The following is a 16,457-nucleotide window of genomic DNA, read 5'->3' as shown; positions in this document are numbered from 1 at the left end:
ACCTGTGGTGAGTACAGTACATGGACCTGAGGACAGTATATGGACCTGAGGACAGTACAGTACATGGACCTGAGGACAGTATATGGACCTGAGGACAGTACAGTACATGGACCTGAGGACAGTACAGTACATGGACCTGTGGACAGTACAGTACATGGACCTGAGGACAGTACAGTACATGGACCTGAGCACAGTACATGGACCTGAGGACAGTACATGTCCAGAGTTAATAACATGAGGGGATTCACAAAACCTACAGTTTTTCCTTCAGGCATTACACATCATTATTCACCCAGATTGTGGAAAAACGTTCCTGATAAACAGTACAGCAAAATGTGACATCCAAACCACGACAACTTACAAATGTGGGTATTTTGGCACAAAGCTGTGACAGAAAATAGCTGTTGAGTAATGTGTACTGAAGCTGAAGCAAGGCCAGATCAAACCCTGTGTCCTCTCAACATCTGCACAAAAACTACTATTTACAACTAAACAGTGATATTATCCATCCAGTGCATGACATTCATTTAGAGTCCTGTACGGTTGTAAAGAACAATATTATGGTTTAAAAAATTGTTTAACCTCTGCAAGTAAAAGCCATCATGAACTATTATCCAATTATCTCAAATTGCATGGATGCTTGTATTTCTACATTTTAGCAATAAATGTTTGCTAAATAAAATATTTATGGTGATATTTGATCATGTAGTCAGGTCTTAACCACTTTCAACCCAGTCTCACAGCATTTCATGCTATAGTCACGACATGTAATCTATTGATTCTTGTTCACCAACACGATTTTCCCTTTTTCTTCGTGTCACACAGAACGATTTTAAAAGCAATGTATTTCTATTGGTAGTATGTTTCGAGCCTGCAGCACGTCTTTTTGTCCGTTCGGGTCTTGGAAGACCGGAAGCTGTGGGGTTCATAAAAACATGTTCTTACTCAATATCAAGCCACGATTATTGTTTTTATTTTGAATCATATAATGTCGGACTTTTTTTGTCGTCTGTGAGGAAAATAAATGGGGCTCAGAGCCTCAGAATACTGAAATCTGTATTTTTTAAAATATTTTTTCTTTTATTATTATTATTATTTTCTAAATAACACACTGTTATTTACTCACCAATAACACACAATTATCCTTGTTTTTATTTATTTGTTTAATTCCATAATCTCGGGCTTTTTTGGCGTCCGTCAGGAACTGAATTTCAAAATAAAAATAACCGGAAACAGACGTAGGCCTATAAGGGACATTTCGAGCATATATATATATTCAAATTTCTTTATTAGGATAAACCCCTTGAGGTGAATCACCTCGTTTTCAAGGGGGTCCCAAGAAAACAAATAACAAACAAGTACAACATACAAACAACATTCACACACATACATCGGAAGAAATAACCAAGAAATTACAAACATTCAGCCTAAGCATACAGCACATGGTAATACATTATAGGCGGTTACATTGAATGCATCATTGCGATACACAGCCACTGAACTGATTACCCAAGATCCTCAGCTATGGTTTAAGCTCGCTGATTGGATGTTTTAGCCTCAATGCATGTAGGGATATGGTGTTAATGTCATATCAAATCCGAAAAACATTTTGAGTTTAGGATGGCCGAAGACACTACACTACCCATAATCCCCAGCTATCGTGTAGGACTACTGTCCCCATGATTAATCTTCAAGCTCTGGGATTTGGATGTTGGAGTGGCAGTGCGCCAAGGTTACGCAGAGCGTCAAACAGCTGTTTGAAATGGAACGAAACCACGCCAGACTATCCAAAACTGGAATCGAACGCCCCCCCAGAACTACACATGCTGGCTATTGTGTTTCGCAAAATGTTATGTTCTATGGGACGTCTCTACTAAACGTTTTCGTTTTTCCCACAATTAGAAGTTGCCAGTATTGAACACATTGGTGTTATCAAATGTAAAACATAATTAATAAATGGGTGAAAATCGCTTGTGTCCATAATGCGCAGCATTAATATATACCCACGTGACAGCTCATTGTTACTTTGTAATTCAACTCCACTACAATACAGAGGTTAACCTGGTAATTTTACTCCACTACATTTATTTGAGTTACTTTGCAGATTCTGATTAATTATGTGAAATATAACAACCCTTAAATTAGACTTTAGTTACACCTAAGTAAAACTCAGGGGGACAAGGGGATTGTCAAGTGCCAACAATCAGGAGATATATTTGATAGTTGGTGCTATAGAAGACTAAACATTTATCTGCAATTGACATGAATGGAAACGAGTAATTAAGTATATTCATTACACGTTATTCTCTACTAATAGTTAATTAAAGACTGTATATTATTGCTATTTTGCACATCCCTTTCAAGATTTCAAGATTAAGGTTTATTGACATATCATATACACAACTACGGTGTAGTTATGCAATGAATGAAAAACTTGGGTCGCAACTGAGGTTCCTCAACAGTGCATTACTATGCGGGGGGTGGGGTGCTAGTGGATCGCCGGAGCTGTTAGATCAACATTAACATGCTTATTGTAGTTGTAAGTGCACTGCCTTGCGGCCTGAAGAACCATCCTTGATGGAGCATATGTGTGGAAAGGAGTGAGCAGAGGTTCGAGTTGTCGATTCTTGTTCTGTTTTCTGTGACTATCTGCCTCACCCTCTTTAGACTTTCAGTTGCGCGCGCTACTAAAGAGACGTGCTACCAAAGAGACACGCTACCAAAGAGACGCGCTACCATGGAAACCAAACAATGGTGTAGCTGTATTAAAGTCCGAGTGGAAACAGTCGTGAGTAAATCTGATTTTGTCAGAAATCGGGAGAAATGCGGGAGAAATATGACCCCGAGAGGAAACCGGGAGAGGGCTATGAAATCGGGAATCTCCCGTGAAAATCGGGAGGGTTGGCAAGTATGTGTATAATATCAGTTAAAATAAGTGCTTCAACGTAGTTAACATTGCAGGAAAGCAATATATTAGACGTTAAGTATTTTGTCAGGCTTAATATTTATCTGTTGATACCCACAAAGCTTTTTTCTTATTTAAAAGAAGACCTTAATCTAAAGTATGATTTAATGTTTGAATAAAGGTTAATTAGTTAGTCTGTTTTGCACATCCTCCTATTAATATCTTTGCACATCCTGCACTAAACTGTTTTATTGTAGAGATCACTTATAGTATCTTCTTGATTTTTTATATTCTATATTTCTATTATTGACCTTCTACGTTCCCCCTATGAAAGTATGTACTCTTAATACTTTTTTCATCAAATATAACACATAAAAACAATAATTCAATAACGTTCTTTAACCACTAGGCGGTGCACACAAGGTACACACAGCCATAACAACTTTGTATCATTAGTGTAGGACACTTATGTATGTACAAGATCTGAAGATGTGTAGTTTTATTCATGCTTTCACATAATTTTACAGCATATTGCTATATTATTTCAGACTCAGTATTTACATTCTTATATTCAAAGAAAATCAGTAATATCTTTAAAAACTACAAGTCCTTTTCTATCAGCTGTGCACCGTTATGGTGTAAATATAACCTATCTATGAATTAGATAAAATGTAAAAGTCAGCCGAATTAGTGTTGATACTGCAAAGAGAGGAGAAATTGAAGATGTTGTTTAATTGTTGATATATTTATGATCCACGTCAAGTATTCAGTTTCGGCTGCTTTTCTTCCAGTTTTTGTAAAGGTCTTCTCATCAGGGGTCTATAAATAAAGAACTACTGCAGATCTGGAATATGTAATGCAGCCGAACCGTGTATTACAATGCCGTTATGTGATGACTTTCAAAAAGAAAGGCAAAAACACTCGGAATAAAGTATTATTTTCTTTAAAAAAAATGTTTTTCGGATTTGATATGGCATGAACACCCTACATACATTGCGGCTAAAACATCCAATCAGCGAGCTTAAACCATAGCTGAGGATCTTGGGTAATCAGTTCAGTGGCTGTGTATCGCAATGATGCTCAAAATGTCCCTTATAGGCCTACGTCTGTTTCCGGTTATTTTTATTTTGAAATTCAGTTCCTGACGGACGCCAAAAAGGCAAGAGATTATGGAATTAAACAAATAAATAAAAACAAGGATAATTGTGTTTTATCGGTGAGTAAATAACAGTGTGTTATTTAGAAAATAATAACAAATTAGAAGGAAAAAAAAAGATTTAAAAAATACAGATTTCAGTATTCTGAGGCTCTGAGCCCCATTTATTTTCCTCACAGACGACAAAAAAAGTCAGACATTATACGATTTAAAATAAAAACAATAATCGTGGCTTGATATTGAGTAAGAACATGTTTTTATGAACCACACAGCTTCCGGTCTTCCAAGACCCGAACGGACAAAAAAACGTGCTGCAGGCACGAAACATACTACCAATAGAAATACATTGCTTTTAAAATAAATCTGTGTGACACGAAAAAAAGGGGAAAATCGTGTTGGTGAACACGAATCAATTGATCAAATGTCGTGACTATAACACGAAATGCCATGAGACTGGGTTGTCACTTTCCAACATCCATGATGTAAAACGATGCACAACAGTGTAAAATGGTATTTACATCTGCTTCAACACAATATCTGTTCTTTATTCTAACCTTCCTCACAGCTGTGTGCTGGTTTTTATTTAGCAGTAGACTCCCTGCTTCTGTGAACAGTTGTCTCAATGTCTTTACTGGATCATATTGTCTTTTCTCACACAACATCTAAACTTAGTGTCAGTTTTACTATGGAATCTATTTCACACTTTACTGTCCTGAAGGTGGAATCCTCTCTGATCTGCAATAGCTTTTTTAGTCTTTTCATGTTTGCTCCTTTTGAAGCGTTTGGTGATTCAATCCCTATTCACACATTGAATACATAACAGTGCTGGCTTCATCAATCTGGTAAAACTAGGGCATTATGTCATTATTTTATAAAAGCCAATGAACAACACACAATTGGATTGCCGGATATTAAGTTGGGAGTACTAACATGTAACATGATTCAGAGCAGTGTTAGAAGGGTGTTATCATCTCACAACATCTGTTCTTTACTCTTACCTTCCTCACAGTTATCGCCCTTATAGCCGGTGTTGCAGATGCAGGCTCCCACGATGCAGATGCCGTGGCCTCCACAGTGGATGTCGATGCACTGGTTGACCGGCACATCACACTCAGTGCCTTTCCAGCCGCTGTAGCACTGGCAACGGCCGCGGGAATACTGGCCGTTCCCACTGCAGAGCACCGGGCAGGCGGCTGCAGGGAGGAGCACGTCAGATACAGATCCTCTACTTCAATCAGTCAGAGGAAACATGACTCTCCCAACAGTCACTGCCTCTCTATAGACGAGAGCAACCTATCCGGGCACTTTCCCTCTACGTCATGGCCCACCGCTTTTTGGGTGCAAACATCTGCTGTCATGTGACCGGTAGGTAATACAGATTCTGACGTTTTCTCCAATAACAGCAGGAAATAAATAATAGTGCGCCTTTTGTATCTATAAGGAGCCCAATTACAATGGTCAGACAGGAAAACAAATACATGATAATATTGGACGTCGAAGATCGGCGTGGATTTATGGTTTAATTCAAGTAAATGGGGATGGATGTCCGGTCGGTCTGCTGGTGGACGAGTGTCAGGCAGCAGCTCACACTGAAACTAGATTTTGGCTTGTCAGTGTTTTATATTTGAATGCAGCAGCCACAGTCACTACTTCTGACTATTGTTTGAGGTGCAATAAGGGACAGAGCAGCTTTTAGGCATGCTCTGTCCAGGCCCTGTTGGGCCACATTAAACTATTGTTGTCTCCCATCTATAGGTGGCATAGTGTTTGTGTGTTTACCTCGAGAGCAGTCAGGTCCTAGGAATCCTGGGAAACAGTGACATATTCCTGAGAGGCAATCCCCGTTTCCATGACAATTCTGAGGACACTCCATAATCGACTCTGATTAAGATGAAGTGAGAGTGAAAGAGAGAAAGAGGGAAAGGGAGATAGAGAGGTGAGTTAAGGGTGTAAGTTCATTGGGTGGACTGGATGTGTAACTGTAAATAACAAGCACCATACACCGGCCCTCACTGGTTGCTATAGTTACAGCCAGTCAGTCCAATCAACACTTTCTAACATCCAATTACTGCGCTGCCTTCTTCCTGCTCAAGCTCTCGCTTTCTATTACACACCACTGCTGGCTCTACACACACACACACACACACACACGCACGCACGCACGCACGCACGCACGCACGCACGCACGCACGCACGCACGCACGCACGCACGCACGCACGCACGCACGCACGCACGCACACACACACACACACACACACACACACACACACACACACACATACATACACACACACACACACATACACACACACACACACACACACACATACACACACACACACACACACATACACACACACACACATACACACACACACACACACACGCGCACGCACACACGCACGCACGCACGCAAGCACGCACACACATATTATAACACTATACTATGCCTTCAGTGTATACTAGTGGTTATTTTAGAACAAATATGATAATTAAGAGTGCTGATTTAATGTTCATTAAAAATAAATGTGAAGGCAGATTATGTAGGCAACAAAACAATATGTTGGTATCCTGAAGCAGGTCTGGGTCTGTTTTGCAGACTGGTGTTATAATTATAAAGTTAGTATGTGAATTACTGTAATGACAAGCTGCCACATTAATAACGGTCTCTTGTATTGTCTGTGTAGTGAGTAACTCTTTCAGTCATCACTGTGAACACCCCCCCCCCCCTCACCTATAGCAATAGTGTTATAGGAGACTTGTTCTGTGTTGCGCCCGTCGTTGTACATGGCCAGGTGCCAGATCCCCGTGTCCAGGTACTGGATGAAGCCGGCCCCGTGCACGTTCACAGAGCGTGTGTGTCGGGCCCCCCCTGCGGACTCCTCCTCTTGAGCATGTCCTGCATCCGTGTCACTGAGCGACCGCTTGTCTTTGGAAATGAGGCGGCTGCCGTCCAGAAGCTCCACAAAGTCGTACTAAAAGACAAAAATACACAATTAGGATTATATATTTTACAAACAAACAAGTACCTCAAGGTAAACAGATAAGTATCCCAGACAGTGGTCTAGATGAAGGAACTGTGATCAGTCTAACAATCCATATTAACAACTGGCCATATTTCAATTCAGTTTCTTATGATTATTTATGACACCCAGAGCATTATGGAATATGGCAACCCTGACCTTTGATCTTGGACATCTGTCAACTTATTAAACTCATATGGTCCATATCTTAATCACTATTGAATGGATTTCCATGAAATGTGTTGTTGGTATATGTTTAAAGTTTAATTCCTGATGTTCAGAATATGGGGTTAAAGTTAGCTGACTATAGTTCTTATGACTTAAGTTTTATTTATAAATGTTAATTGATTATGTCTGTGTGTTGATAGTTATTTTATTTGTATATTTTAATATGATAAAACTCAGTTAAACAGCATGCATTAACAGTAGCAACAGCATAATTCCTATTTTAAAATGTTCAAACAAAATGTACTTTTTCCTTAACAGAAAAAAACAAGCTTGATGAGATTGATGGAGAAGGACTCTCTCTCTCTCACACACACACACACACACACACACACACACACACACACACACACACACACACACACACACACACACACACACACACACACACACACACACACACACACACACACACACACACACACACACACACACACACACACACACACACACACACACACACACACACACACACACACACACACACACACACACACACACACACACACACACACACACACACACACACACACACACACACAAACACACACACTCAGATCTCTCACAGATAAGTGGGTTATTCCCTTGATGGAAGACATGATTATCACACAGAGATGTACGTTTAGTCAAATGGTATTTTAGCTGTGTAAGGAGCTTATCTTCTTCATTATTAACAAAGAATCCATTAAGCACCTGTCCTAGACACACTTGCAAAGTTGAAAGAGGGATTTGGGGTCTTGACATTTGGGGAGGCAGAATGTTTTTGTTATCACTTTAGGTGGTTGGTCAAATCAGAGGACTGAGGATCCTAAAATATGATAAGAGTTCATTCCGGAGAGACTGATGCAAACACTGCTCTAGCTTCTGCCGAGGTTTGTGCCGGTTTGAATCCACTAACAGGTTTCAATCTAGTAGTAGACAGTAGCTTCTGTGAGGATCTGATATATATGAACTATATCCCCCTCATAACTTAAAACTTGGTCTTTAACATTCCATTTATTTAACCAATGTTTCTCCTTTATGCATTAGAGTTGATGACTAACAGGTCTAACCGTGCCGCTGCAGGCTTTACATTCATCTGACTCCATTTATTTCACACTTGTGCCATGTTGAAAGTGAGACAGATATGTTAGCAGGTCAGATCTGGTGCGATTGTGGAGACATGACGTGACACTTATTCTGACATGAGACCAGCTGCTATACAGCCATCAGGTATCACAGAGGAGGGGGGTTGTCGGAACGGCCTTTAGGCTGGAAGAACTAGATCTGGTTAAAGTGTAGCCTCCATGAACTTTCCGAGCTATTCATATATGAGCACATCATTTGATTTGCATGCACTAGCATGTGCTTATGTTTGTGTTACCAACCTGTGTGTGTGAGGGCGGCAGACCTTTGCGTCCATAGACTCCAACAAGAGCATCCTTCTGCACGGAGATGTTGAATTTCAAAAACTGTGGCTGATCAATATATAGCTGGGACCTCCAAAACACACCTTGGATGAAGAAGGAGATACAAATCAGCAATTTAAAGATGAACACAGTCCTTGATGTCCTCTCTATACACCGTACAAATCCACACACTCACACAAAACCACAATTAAAAAGTCCTGGATTTTAGATACTCCCATCTCCAATGCATGCAGAAATTCAAAATCATTATTTCACATTTTCTTTAGTTATTTCTGTGTCAGTGTGTTGAGATCAATTATTCATCTCTTATAGATTCTCCTCTCCTGGAACTGCTGACAAGATGCAGCATACTGACGTTTATTCACCAATATGTTGCAGGCTTTAAACATCAGATGAATTCCATTTCAAACTGCTAAACTGATCTTAAAACCACTTCATAATATCATATACAGTGAGCGCTTCTCCATTTTGATGTATTGCTTGTAGCTCATGGTTATTAAAATATAACCTTGGATACATATGAATTTGATTTCTGCTGTAGTTCCTTTCAGTAGAAAGCAGAATGATGACAAAGGAAGGATTTATGGTGGGACTGATGCATAAGACTTCATTCGTTTTAGAGGGTCACTTTATAGACTGATAACTGATGCACAAGTGTGGGTTGGATTATATGGTAATTATAATAATCAATATGTCACGTGTGATAGGCCCGGACATTTATTTACTCAATTGATTTGCAAAGAAGCTCATATAAATAATATATAAAATGTATATATTTGTTAAAAGCCAAAGAGCAGCATGCGCTGATGGCAGCACAGTAAGGGGTGCATTCTGCTTCTTTAGGCTTTGTTTACAAATGGCACAGCAGCTTATACTGTGGTGTGAGTGTGTGTGTGAGTGTGTGTGTGTGTGTGTGTGTGTGTGTGTGTGTGTGTGTGTGTGTGTGTGTGTGTGTGTGTGTGTGTTTGTGTGCATGTGTGAATGTCACTAACCTGGGGGGACATCTTGTATGGCTCGCCTCCCCACATCCACCTCCCCCGTGTCTATGGTGTTGTTCTCTAGAAGAAACATTTTTCCTGCAAAGACAAATACATAAAATGTAAAGCATGTTATTTCTGCTTCTCACTCATGTCAAACTATTCCTGCAAAGGTCATATTATAATTGAACACACATGAAGCATTGACCAAAGCTGTATCAAAGGGCTGTTATCTGCAGATTGATCAATTCAAAATGGCAAAACATTTAACCATAATATCCAAACTGTATTTGCCATTCTAACTGGTATTGTTGCTTTTTATGAAATTGCTAATTTGCCCATCAACTGCCACATTTACTGGTTCAAAAGTCTAATATGTAACTCTGCAAAAATAAATGGGAATCTACAATTAAAAACGAATAGGCGGGCATTCCTTTCTCTAGTTTCAATGCAGCATGTGCACTATGGAGCTGGAATGGTTCCACACTGTTCAAAGTTTGTCATGTCATAGAGCTTCCTGTTCATAACATTACACTCTCACAGCTTAAGTCATGACATCTGGGCAGTAAACCAACACTGGATGTGTGTGTGTGTGTGTGTGTGTGTGTGTGTGTGTGTACAGTCTAGACGTTAAGCACATTTGCCACACTGATATGAGCTGAAACATTGGACACAAGTCTTCAAACCCAGCTCGGAGGCACACACATCTCCCTCTATTTCTAACACACGCATCCACCCACCCACCCACACGCGCACGCACGCACGTACGCACGTGGACGCACACACACACACACACACACACACACACACACACACACACACACACACACACACACACACACACCAGTTAGACGCTTTTATCCAAAGCGACGCACATACTCAATACTGTGGGCAGTCCCCACAGGAGCAATGTGGGGTGAAGTGTCTTGCCCTGGGACACAACTACATGCTAACTGCAGTGGGGTTTGAACCTGTGACCCCCTGATCCCAACACCAGCGAACAACCTACTGCACCACACGCCTCCCACACGCCTCCCACACACGCACGCACGCACGCACGCACGCACGCACGCACGCACGCACACACACACACACACACACACACACACACACACACACACACACACACACACACACACACACACACACACACACACACACACACACACACACACACACACACACACACACACACACACACACACACACACACCCACACCCACCCACACACACACACACACACACACACACACACACACACACACACACACACACACACTACTGGCCTCTCTCTAATTAACAGGCTTGTAATGGAATTCACACACAAACCCACACAAACATTGAATAACAATGAGTATTACTCTATTGTGCTCTTAAAACCAGTTAAACCCCACGGCCCCGCGGGCGGGGGCAAAATGCAACATCTTGCAAGAAACAGCGTCTGAGGGCTTCTTAACATTTAATAAACTATGAATGTGTCATACTCACTTAACGGGAAGAAACTCAGCTTTCAGACAATATTAACCATGTTTAGCTAAACGAAACAAAAGGGTAATAACAAAGGCTCTGAATTAGCCTTGAGCGAAATGCAATTATCACAGAACTTAAGGTAAAATACCCTTATTACTTATCGGATCTGCACAAACAAGATAAGATGAGTTATTATGGTTTTATATGAGTTATATATATTTTAACCATTAAGCGGCAGGTCTCTCTCCACACAACTGTCACCTTGCGTCTGAGGAGCACCTGCAGTATTGCCTGCCCAATGTGTTGCGGCTGCATTCTGATTGGCAAAGGCACTTCTGTGTTGAAAACTATGTGTTATGATTGGCTAAGGGTTCATCACACAGGAGTTAACCCTTTGTGGCAAGGGTTACATGTGTGCAAAAAAAGTACATTTGGGCAAACTCTAATAGGAAGGCATGGGCAGGTGCTAAAGTCTATTTGTGCCTGGTATCAGGAGTCTACCAACAGATGCAGTGGTTATTGAAAATGATGATGATGATGATGATGATGAACACTTTGTACTAATTTGTACTATTCCCAGGGTCGGTGTCATGGGGGGGTCATTCGCGGGCCATGCCCCCCCAAATGAGTCACTGTGCCCCCCCAACGCAGGGTGGGCAAGCCTTGCCACTTATTTTATATATCATATAAGTGAAAACGTTTCCACAAAAAGTTATTTGTGTGAAATAAATCAGAAATAAAGAATGCTAATATAAAATACAGCATGAAGTGTGCTCACTGCTGCTCTCTGATTGGTGTGTTGCTTGACCAATGACCCCGACCTTTGTTTTGTTATCATTACGTGGCTGTGTGTTTAGATGAAAGCCCAGTGGCGATCTGTTCATGAGTGTGCGAGCGGTAACGTGGAATGTTGTTGTTAGCATCTGGTTAGCTAGCTATGCTAACGGATATAAAGAGCTGTTTCTACACCAAGGTGGAGGAGAGTCCTCTCCTGTCAGACTGAGAGGATCTTATATCAGCTCAGCAGTGGCGGCTGGTGGAAAATATTTTTGGTGGGGCTATGGAAATGGTGACAAAACCATACTAGGGCATTTAAAATCAGGAGACTAAATACGAACATTGTGTGTGTGTGTGTGTGTGTGTGTTTGTGTGTGTGTGTGTGTGTGTGTGTGTGTGTGTGTGTTTGTGTGTGTGTGTGTGTGTCATACTTGCCAACCCTCCCGATTTTCGAGGGAATCTCCCGCATTTCTCCCGATTTCTGACAAAATCAGATTTACTCACGACTGTTTCCACTCAGACTTTAATACAGCTACACCATTGTTTGGTTTCCATGGTAGCACGTCTCTTTAGCAGCGCGCGCAACTCAAAGTCTGAGAGGGTGAAGAAGATGAAAACTGAACAAGAATCAACAACTCGACCCTCTGATCACTACTTTCCTGTAAAATACAGGTCCAGCCCACACATATGCTCCATGGTGCCACAGGCATTGCCCTTACAACTACAATAAGCATGTAAATGTTAATCTACAGCTCCGGCAATCCACTAGCACCGGAGTATACACCTGCAGACAACTACTGTAGCGTCACCTTGGATACGAGTCCAAACAACTCACAGACACACAGGCCAGGGCTTTGAAAGGGCGCCCTTTGAGCATCAGATCTGACGAGGCTGATTGGCTGAAATTATGTTTCGGCGGCATAGTTTACAGATAGCAACAGTCAGCTTGTTGGCTGCAGCTGCTCTGGCTGAGGGCTCCTTTCTACCGCCCGGACGAGAGATGTTAATGATACACGCTGCGGCCAGGCAGGAAACATGTCACTTATCAGTAACTTTAGACATCGTAAAACAATTTTAAAAGAGATTTTATTGTAGATTATACATTTGACTGATACCAACTATATAATATTTACCTTGTTCTTTAAAAATAAAAATAAAAATAAAAAAAATATATTTTTTGGAAATATATTTTTTTATGTATTTTTAATTTTTAATGACAATCAAGCATGCGGGAAAAGGGGGAGCGGCACCCCTAGCGCCCCTATGGGCCGGCCGCCACTGCAGCTCAGTGAGGTAAGGACTCTCTCATCGTTTAGATAGTTCACTTTAGTGTAAGTTATCTCAGTGGGTCTCAAACGGTTTGGTCACCATTTATGTAAACAAGTATTTGCGAGGAACACCTTTATATGATCATTATAGTTATTAACAAATAAGAGAATAAATGAAAAACAGGTATGAAATACTATAAGACAGTGAATACAGTTTAAAAGGGGAGTGATTAGTAAAATATCCATAAAGAAAAAGTACATCTGTTTACAGTTCTGTTTCATATGGGCATTACCTGAGAATGTGTCTAAGTTTCTGTTTCAGGATTTCTCCTTACTGTGTCACACATTTTTCTAAAAGGAAATTTAACTGAAACTTTCATATCTTTTTGTGCCTTCTTTCCATTCAGAATAAAGGGTTCAAAAGTATTTAAGTAGGAACTCACCGTTGTCTGTAGACACCATGAAGGTGTTGGGAGTTGTATCTCTTCCCCCTCCTCCATTTTCAAATGCTCCGTATCCCTCACTCTCCTGAAGCTGCCAGTTCAAACCAAACAGGTGCATCGCTAGAGACCAGGAGAGAAAATAATGAGAGCCAGAGAGAGACAGATGGGAAAATACAGTAAGCGCAACAAAAAGAGATACAAAAGTTAGGAGAAGAGGGAACAAGAGGCCAGTGAAGAGTGAAGAAAGGAGAAAAATCAAGGCGATACAACGCACACATATACATTGTACATATAGTACACGTAGAATAGAATGTAAACTATTATAGAATCATACACAATCAATTTTCTCTCACACACATGCACTATGGCAGTGGTTCTCAAAGTGGGGGGCGCGCCCCTCCTGGGGGGCGCAGAGGCATGACAGCGAGAGACCAGGAGGAACAATTGTTATTTAAACATTTTTAAAAAACATAATAAAAAAAGTATTGATTCAGTAGGGTGACCATATTTTCATTTCCAAAAAAGAGGACATGCTGCCCCCAGCCTCGAGATACTTAATGATACTCAACGTTTACTCAAAGATGCCTTATTGTTTTAAAGTATGCCTCCTCTGTATGGAAATACAATTATTATTTATATTATTTTACTGTATATAACACAATAATATCTCTCTATAACCAAAGACACACCAAACCAAGGTTACTCAACAATCAACATGCTTTATTATGCCTAGAATTATCTCTGACAAATCTCAAATGCACAAGAATAACTTAAACATCAACCTGTAACAAAATAATAGCTCTCTTTTCAAGTCTTACTGGACAAAAATAAATAACAAAATATATGAAATAGTAGAAAATAGAAAATCCAGCTTTAACAAATAATCTCTTTGAATCTTGTCAATGTAAACAATAAAACAGTAACCTCAGAAAGATACTAATCTAATTATTTTAAAAGTGCACTATGCAGTTTTGGATTTCACATTTGCATAATTGCCATTAGTGAACATAACATAACATAACATTTGATTACCTAAATCAAATCAAACACATTTTGAGGCACCATGAACCAAATATAAGCCTACTTTAAATGTTTGTAAACACAATTCCAGGCCCTGTCATTGTAAACAACCACAGTGAAACGACAACTTTTCACATATTTCTAGCTTCAAACTGTTTTCTAGGGTCCCAATTTAAAATTAAAAGTTTAAAATTTCTCTCCCACAGCTACATAGCTTTCTCTCTCTGCATAGCTGCATACTTCAATCTTCTTCATCCTGCTTTTCTTCTTCATCCTCCTTGTCTGCCCATCGATATTTAGCTTTGGAGCTGATCTTTCCGAGCAGTTTTCGGTTGCTCAACAAATAAGCATGAAAGTCTTTGCAAGACATGTCTTTCAAATTGTATAGCACAATTAGAATCCCCTTCAGTGACTCAACAGACAGCTGGTTCCTCTCCTTGGTCCACTGGCTCTGCATCAGTGAGAAAACCCTCTCAACATTTGCATTGTGAGAGGAAAGTGCAAAGACAAACTGTGCAATCTTCAGTAGTTCTGAGTAACATGCAATGCTTTTGGCCTTCTCAAAATATTTGGTCCACTTCTGGTGCACCTGCAGGCCACTGAACTCCTCATCACGATTGCACCTTTCTGTGAATCTCTTCAGATTGGTGACCTGGTCAAAACACTTGACATCATCAATTAACACCCCCTTCTCTCCTAGGAACTTGATGCAGGCCTCCACATCATTCCACTCTGGTGGCTCACTCAGATCCATCCACGTGTTGCAATTGTCGCCAGTGAATGCAATGCATTTTTCAGACAAATTGTTTTTTGCCAATGTTTCATTGAGATATTGTGCAATGTTTTCTGCTGTCTCATTTCGTGTGTCTTTAACCTCGATTAATTTTGTTTGCATGCCACCCTTCTTCCAGTCAAAGTACTGGATTATGATTGGGAATATTTTCACTGCTCCGTGGTTACTCCCGTCTGTAGAAACACCACAGTACTAGATTTCTTTGAGTGCTTCATGTGCGACATCAATCGAGTGGGGCGCTATAACACCATTGACAATGGCTTCGGTTTTAGTTTGCGCACTACTGATTTTTTTGGCAGTGTCAGAGTCTGGAAATGCTTTTTTTAGCAAGGCACTTGTGCAAACCATAGATCTGTAGCTGTTGTGATGTTTCACATTGTGAAATGCAAACACACCCTCCGCTGCATTTACAGCATCCTCTGTTTTGCCTGGTCTAACAAAGAAGTCTGTCAACTTTGCCGACAAACTCTCACCTTGCACAGCTTTCCTATGTTTGTCTGTGTCCATGTACGCTTTAAGATCGCCTGCACCTTTATTGGACACACACACGTATGTGCAAGCTTTGCACACGGTGCACTCCGCCTCCCATTTGTTCCGACTGGGTCGGTGCATTTGGAATTTCTTCTGCAATTCATCTGTAAAAGTACATTTGCGCTTTGGCATTGTGAATGTGAGCTGTGGTCCGCTCTGTCCCCTTCCTCTGTTTGTGTTTCAGCGTAGTTGTAGAGCCGCCCACAAAGCTTCAGACTCAGGGATTACGTCACACACGCAACAGAGTACCGTAGTATTCTGTGCAATGCGCCAGTCAATTTGAGTACATGCAAACGGTCCGCGAAACCCGGACATTTCCATGAATTTATAAACCCCCCCCCGGACGACCCGGACAGGGCGTGAAAAGACGACATGTCCGGGCAAAAGAGGACGTTTGGTCACCCTATGATACAGTACTATTACGTCTGGGTCTCTGTGTTTCATTAAAGCTCGGCTTTG

The 16,457-nt window shown here is 40.8% G+C and overlaps 1 protein-coding gene across 7 annotated transcripts in view; it reads right to left on the bottom strand.

The window, feature by feature from the left end:
* The window catches only part of tenm3 (teneurin transmembrane protein 3), a 690,209-nt gene that overhangs the window by 118,206 nt on the left and 555,546 nt on the right, over nt 1-16,457 (bottom strand). For all 7 annotated transcript variants that reach the window (XM_079656342.1, XM_079656340.1, XM_079656341.1 and 4 more), the window contains 6 exons: nt 13,655-13,774; nt 9,712-9,795; nt 8,678-8,802; nt 6,797-7,037; nt 5,841-5,942; nt 5,060-5,254 (listed from right to left, as the gene is read on the bottom strand). In XM_079656342.1, coding sequence (XP_079512468.1) covers nt 5,060-5,254; nt 5,841-5,942; nt 6,797-7,037; nt 8,678-8,802; nt 9,712-9,795; nt 13,655-13,774 — 867 coding nt within the window. The remainder of the gene's footprint in view (nt 1-5,059; nt 5,255-5,840; nt 5,943-6,796; nt 7,038-8,677; nt 8,803-9,711; nt 9,796-13,654; nt 13,775-16,457) is intronic.

Source organism: Notothenia rossii (genome assembly GCF_949606895.1).
Source record: "Notothenia rossii genome assembly, chromosome: 1".
Classification (NCBI taxonomy): Eukaryota; Metazoa; Chordata; class Actinopteri; order Perciformes; family Nototheniidae; genus Notothenia; species Notothenia rossii.
This window is presented reverse-complemented; position numbering and strand designations above follow the sequence as displayed.